General features: G+C 38.2%; 1 protein-coding gene across 3 annotated transcripts; it reads right to left on the reverse strand.

Moving 5' to 3' along the window:
* Nucleotides 1–264: 264 nt before the first annotated feature.
* On the reverse strand, nt 265–7,038 carry LOC121792157 (conserved oligomeric Golgi complex subunit 1-like). 3 transcript variants are annotated; one of them, XM_042189988.1, is made up of 7 exons: nt 6,740–7,037; nt 4,235–6,442; nt 3,821–4,018; nt 3,199–3,473; nt 2,368–2,547; nt 1,976–2,153; nt 265–939 (listed from the first exon to the last, which is right to left on the reverse strand). In XM_042189988.1, the coding sequence occupies exons 2-7, from the start codon at nt 6,434–6,436 to the stop codon at nt 802–804; spliced, it is 3,171 nt and encodes a 1,056-aa protein (XP_042045922.1). In that variant the 5' UTR covers nt 6,437–6,442; nt 6,740–7,037; the 3' UTR covers nt 265–801. The 3 variants fall into 3 exon arrangements, with proteins under 3 accessions (XP_042045922.1, XP_042045923.1, XP_042045924.1); XM_042189989.1 differs by having other exon boundaries at nt 4,235–6,457; XM_042189990.1 differs by lacking the exon at nt 2,368–2,547 and having other exon boundaries at nt 6,740–7,038.
* Nucleotides 7,039–7,303: the final 265 nt, after the last annotated feature.

The following is a 7,303-nucleotide window of genomic DNA, read 5'->3' on the forward strand; positions in this document are numbered from 1 at the left end:
TATGTTAAGTGAGTTAACTAAAGTAAGAAATGAAATTATTGGAGAGATGAAAAGAGAATAAAATAAGAAAGAATAAAGTAAGAGAGAAGAAATGCATTGATTTTTACTTGAAAATGAATTGACTCCACTATTATAGAACGTACTAAAATAACAAAATACAGAACAAAGGGAAATTACATATTTTGTTTTCCTTCTTATTTTTCAAAATTTTTTGATCCATTGACTTTGCACGAAACTTTGTCAAATAAATACTAATTCATATTATTGCTATCATAAAAATATGATGTAAAGTGAATTTCACGAGTTACAGCTAGTTCTTTAAAACAGAATTCTTTTACTAATAGGTGCTTTTGCCTATAGATGTGTGAGAATAAAAAACGTCACTGCAGCCATGAAACAATCTTTACAACACCTAATAATCATTTCATGACTCTCTGAGTGATAAAAAAAATACTAATAAACAATAAAAATAACAAAAACGCCAGAACTACATTTGACTACTAACTACAAGAGTCAAGCAGTTCTGTACTTCTACATGCTTGAAAGTTGTGAAATGTATGCGAAACTAGAGTCACTCAATCCATAGTATATCTCAAACACAGCATGGATAGAATGGATCTGACATTTGATAGTAACATCAGACATTCAAATGATTTATACTTTGATCACTTACCAGAAATTGTCAACTAATGGGGCTCCATTGTAATGGATCAGATTAGCTTTATGCTGTTCTCCAGTGACGAGAATTGGTAAAACAATCGTGTCTGATTGGCACTTCTCGAGGATCCATGGAGGCATTAGTCAAGAATCTGATCTTCCAGCTGTGAAGGACGAAAGTAGCCCAGCCGCTTGGGCAGGTAACATGTCACCAAACCTTCCCACTTGCCCATCTGTTAATATTGATCCAAGCCTTATGCTCTCACCAAATCTGCTACCAACCTGAAAAAATCAACATAAATTTCCTCAGCTCAGATAGGAAGGGAAATCCTGCTACACCAAATCAGTTCTAATAAATCAAAATCTTAGACCAACCACAAAAGAAGCAGAGAACAAATTAACACTGTGTGGCAAAACTTGAAGTCTATTGAGAAGAGTTATTAGAGACATGGCATCAGGTGAAACCAAAGTGTTATACATGTATAGAAATTAGTGAAAAAATAACATTGATTACTAGCTCAAGTATACAGCACATGAAATGTATTAAATACAGTGTGGCTTATAGGGAAAGTTTTGACTTTCTAATATATATCAAACCAATGTATAGCTGCAGAAAGAATTGAAAATCAGACTTGCAAATTACTCTCTCCGTCCCACAATAAGAGTTACATTTTGTCATTTCGGTCCATCCCACAATAAGAGTCACATTTTACTTTTTACCATAAATAGTAAGTAGGTCCGACATTCCACTACCTCACTTCACTCACATTTTATTATAAAATCAATATAAAAGAATGAGACTCATATTCCACTAACTTTTTCAATCCACTATTATTTACTTTTCTTAAAACCCGTGCCTACAACAAGAGTGACTCCTATTGTGGGACATGGGGAGTATTTTTATAACGAACAACTGATGTCAGTCCATCAGTAAGTGCCTAGTCTAGACTCTAGATGAATGGAGGCATCTTATAAGGACTAGTGTCAAAGTGTATTATAAGGTCCAAATGACCAAAATTATTTCTCCCTCCGTCCGCCATTAATTGTCACAAGTTGGCTCGGCGCGGGTTTTAAGAAACATAAACGAAATGAGTGGAATGTGGGTCCTACTTTTTATACTATTAGTTTCATAATAAAATGTGAGCAGAATGAGTTAGTAGAATGTTGGGTTCATTACCAAAAGTAGTAAAAAGTAAGTGTACAAATATTGGCGGACGGAGAGAGTACTACCCAGCCGAAACCATGGGGAACGTTGGCATTACACTCTTATAATGATGCACATTATCCAAGACTAGGCACCAAGGATTAGAAACTGGACCTGCATGAAGGACTTCAAAAACGGCGCAGCCACCCCCAAACTTGAGTCATCCTCTACATCACTTTTCCGGGTTATATCATCATTTGTGAAACTCTTCCAGGAATTTCTCGAGTATACATCGTCCGTAGATGTTGATCCTGATGTCCTCACTGCGTTTCTTGCAGACAATGCTGGAGCACTGCATGATAAACAAAGCTTAGAAATATTCAGTAAACAATTGGTTATGGGAAATATTCAAATAGAAACTGGGAGGCAACAAGAGAATGTTGGCAAGTTGAAATAAAACCTACTAGTCAAAGTTAAGTTTAGTATCATAGAAAATGAATATTGATGCAAATGGATCCATGAACATGAACAAGTAAAGTAATTTCATGAAAGAGAATGTTGACCACCTAATAGGAAGATATTTGAAACGAGGTACTGTAGAGCAGCGCATGATATTTGATTCTGAATTGGTAGGGAGCTTTTGCACAGTGTCCATATGCATCCTATTAAGTTGCACAAAGAATCCAAAGAGAACAGCATGCCTAAGGTATGCCTGTCTCTCATTCTCCCAAAGATATGGCTCATACCTTCGATAAATTTAAATAACTCAGTAAGATAGGACAATATTTAAAGGTATAAATTACAAAATGAAATATTCAAGTGTGGGAGAAACAAAACATAGTCCTGGTCCTATGAAGTACTCCCTCCGTCCCACTGAAGATGACTCACTTTCCTTTTAAGTGTGTCCCACCCAAGATGACTCATTACTAAAATTGGAAATCCCTATATCTCTACTTCATTTCCTCTCTCTTACTTAATTCTCTCCACCCAACACACACAACATAAAACTGCATAAAATCTCATGCCGCCCAAGGAAGGGGAAGGGGGTCATCTTCCTTGGGACGGAGGGAGTAGTACTAAATAGCAAGTATCAGATTCTTGTGCACATAAAAATTTCAATTGTACAAGCGTGACAATGATAAAAAAAAACTGCAGAATGATACAATATATTCCCCCAATCCCCACCACAAAATCACACCTGCTTGACATGATTTGAACTTTTGTATACATAAATTGTTTGATGGCTTAGATCATATAAATAAATAAAAACATTTTTCCTCCATGTAGTATTTCAATGTGAGTATCACAATGGCCACAAGAGATAAGCAAACAATTCAATACTCTTGATAAATTTTAAGGAAATCCCTTGGAAAGAAGTCATATTTCCTACAACTTACGTGAGCCAGTCTATGGGATCCAGCCTCTGAGAAAGGCGGTTAACCAGCTGTTTTGTATGCTCTGATACAACTGAATTGGGTTGTGGTGCTCTCTGCTTCCTTCTAAAAGGAGTTTTTGCGGTTTCAGAAAGCCCTTCATTTGGGTTCAGATAACCCCCAGACAGAACATCAGCAGCAAATTTTAAATCAAATAAAACTTGTAGAACACCTTTCTCTGATACTTGAGACCCACGACCTTCTTCGGCTAAAAGAAAATCCTCATAAATCCTAACAACCTATGCAAGAATAATGAATGTTATTACAATGACAGCTCAGTAATAAAAAAATAAATAAATAAATAAAAAGCATCATTTAAGAAGTAGACATGTCATTTTGCAGATGAGCATATAGAAACCAGTCCGTTCACAAATAGGTCACATCATTTTGAATTCAGATGAGGACAGGCCTAAGACTGCAGTGTATTGTTGCGCATCATTTGAGCAACATGCTAAACAAATATAGATATTTCGAGCTAGTCCTCTTCTCCCCCTCAGAAATAATAGATTCTTACAAGGCAAAATCCCAAAGTTACACTACAAAGCTTCCCCCAAATCTATAGCCTAACAAAAGAGTCACTGCATACCTTATCAAAAAGCCTTTTTGCGAAGTTCTGCAGAATTTGCTTATCAAGCACATGGCCACCAACACGATGAACCTCTTCACATGCATAAAATAAAATTGATGTCACATACAAAGAAGGCATCGAAGGGAGAGATATCCTCATCTCAGACTGGCTTTCAGTCGATTGTTCTTGCTGCTTAACTACAGTATCCTCCCAACCCTGCCATATAATTGGAAACAATTTAGAACATCAAACTACCTTCTTATGTTGTATCTTTAACATAAAACGTTACTTTGATTTACATGTTTTGAAATATTCATTCATGTAATGCAGATTCACATAAGCCCCATGACTACAAGTCTATAACTATAAGAGATGTAAACTTCCCATTGAATAGGAGGACCAGATGTTATGGTTTTCAAGAAAGTCACTTACTCTGACTGGTGCATTTGATGACAATGCATCATCCCCATCGAGGTTTCTTGAGAATATTGTTGCAAGTTCATCAGAAACCCATGATATCCACAGGTTGTAAGCTCTGATACAAAGATCTTGATTTGTCTGTCGTAGTTCTTGAAGTTGTGAGCTCGACTTATCATCTGTTCCAAATAAAGCGGTCGCTACTAGAGAAGTCTGTTTCCTGCTGGAATCAGGAGTTCTTCTTCCAGGACTATCTATCACTTCTGAGTCAGTTGCCACCCTAGCATGTTTCAATCCAATGGGGGATGGACTAGAGACAGCAGTCATTATTACACCAATCCATGACCTAGGTGAACCAAGTATCACAGGGATATGTTTAGCATGCTTCTGAAACGCAAAGAGAAGTCTCCCGATGAATAACGATCTCTCAACAAGTATAGCAGGAGACTGCTTGGAAGCGTCATCTTTGTTTTTATTTTCTAAGTCACCATATAGGCAGTCGAGCTCATTCTTCAGTTGCATTAGTATGGTTGAAAGGCTTTCATAACACTTGTTCTGCACGTAAGGTGACAAGTCCTTTAATCTATGGTGTGCATTAGGGGACTCAAGGAAACTTAAGAGATCCTGTAGAACATTTTGACAGCAATTATCGACAGCAACTTTAATCCGGCTTACTTCAGTGCCAAAATAAGTGCTGAGACTGCTGTGGAAATCACTTTCTTGAGGCTGGTGTGATTTGGAGCCCTGAATAGAGCCTGGCTTTCTACCATTTGGTGTCATGAACCAAACCCCACCACCATTCTGGAATTTATTCAAGTAATCTTGAGAATCAACATGATCAGTAGAAGGTTTTGCTATTGCTCGGACAGACTCCATGACGTTGACATCCCCATTTAATTCATTAAATCGCAAGTCTATGATCCCTTTCATCCTCTGAACAAAAGCATGTTCAAATATGTCATCCCATATATCAGAATCTTCACCTAGTACAAGCTCACGTGTCCTTTTCCATGGTAACTCAATTTCAGACCCAAAAACGCTCTTCAACCACTCTAAACTGCCTTCCAAAACCTGTTTACCGTCCATTGTCTCCCTTATCAACTTCTCAGCCAATGAGAGGTCATAACCACTGCCAATTACATCAATCAAGTAACATCCATTAATCTTGCTCGTGATCTCCTTCCCACAATTTCTCAGCCAATCAGAACAAGTGCTGGAAATAAAATCTCGACCAAGCAAAATCATGCTCGACTCCAGCTTTTCCTTGAATAAATTCCACAGTTTAACTTCCTCATCAGGGTTTGGTATGCCCCCAAACAACTGAGAAGCGGGTGGGGTATCCAGAACGGTTTTATAGAACAAAGGCATATCATTCAATACTTGCAAGAACAATTCCCCAACTTGGCATATAGTTATCTGAATTATCCTTAGAATGTAACAGAATACAGAAATTACTTCAGAGCCATCAGCATTGGCATCACGACAACATGAACTTAGCTTCTGTGACATGATTGATTTTCTTGAATCTATGAACAGAGTCAAAACCTGGTTTGGTGTAAGTTCATCTATGATGGCAATAGCCGCCAATGCATCAGCAAAGGCCCGGATCCCGAGATCCCCACTCTGATCCAACAATCTTTCACGACCCCTCTGAGAAATCTGAACCTTGAAGCCTTCTACTATTTGCCACTGGTGCTGCAACAGAGGGAAAGTTGATTGGATATTCTTTTTCTCCCTAGAGTTTAGCAAGTTGAAATGCACATGTTTTGCTCGGATGTAACGGGCAGAGGATTCAAGGAACATCGATTCATCAAGGCAACCCCAAATGTTTTCTGGGGTGTCCACAAGGTACTTGACACGGCAGGCAATTCCATAATCATGGGCTCCCACGGGCTTAAGAGAGTCATGTGGGGACCTAGGAACATCAGAGGACGACAGCGAGTAGAGGATGGAATCGTGGATGGCCGAGATATTCGCAGCAATGGACTCACCAGTAGACTTCATGGCGACAATGGAATCAGCAGAATCAATAAGATCTCGGTAGCGATTACCAACCAATTGGCGGAGCTCCTCGCTCTTCTCCTGGATCTGCTTCCTGGTGGTCGCCTCCACATTTCGGATTTCAGAAATGGGCTTCATCCTGAACAATGACTCAGCATCCTGATTCCAAGGAACACCACCGGTAGGAAGGTGGGTCTGGGTGGGTGTAGTGGCCATTCTTGCCTAGAAACGGATCAACTACCAGAATAAACAACGATAAATACAATAAAAAGCCCGAATTCAGCACAACTCTTAAGAAATTTCTTAACAGTACATTATTCACACATACGTACAATTGCTAAATCAAATCCTGAAAATCGTGTATAAGATGCAGAATTTTGATAAAGTTAGAAAAGAAGATTTTTCAGGGTTTAAATGAGTGCAAACTACAACCTGCCGAAACTGAGCAAGTAATCAATTAAATGCAATTCAGAAATCTAAAAGGACGGGAAGCGACGAAAGGGGTGAAACTGAACCTACAATTTGAAATTGGGCGATCCTGAGCAACCGATTTCCTCGATCAATGGATCGGCAATAAGCGCCCAGAAATTGGATCCAGTAGCTACCGCACCAATGCCATTGCGATCGAGAGATGTGGAAGTAATCGATCAGTTATAGTTGTTCCAAGTTAAAAAAAAAAGAGCAATTCTGAAATTCTTAACTTGGTAGATAATATTGACCGAGGAAGAGGAGAAAGATGTAGAAGAAGCATAGACAAATTTGGTGATTTTAAAAGGGAAAGAAAAACGGTACGGATCACACATTAAAATGATGAGAGAGATACTTGGATCTTGTGTTATCACTAAACAAGTTATTCTTATTCATTTTGTGATTTAAATTTTTAGTTAAGTTTTAAATGGTGTCCACTAATTCAATCAGGAAAATGAAAAAGATTTTGGAAGGCGCTTCTCAGAACTCATCTAGCTCAATCAAATAATACTAGCAGCTTTATAATAGAGGATCCAACTTGATTCGTAACTATTACTCCCTTGGTACCAATTGGCCGAAACTTTATGGAACTAACATAATATACCAAAATAAAAC

Source organism: Salvia splendens, chromosome 2 (genome assembly GCF_004379255.2).
Source record: "Salvia splendens isolate huo1 chromosome 2, SspV2, whole genome shotgun sequence".
Lineage (NCBI taxonomy): Eukaryota > Viridiplantae > Streptophyta > Magnoliopsida > Lamiales > Lamiaceae > Salvia > Salvia splendens.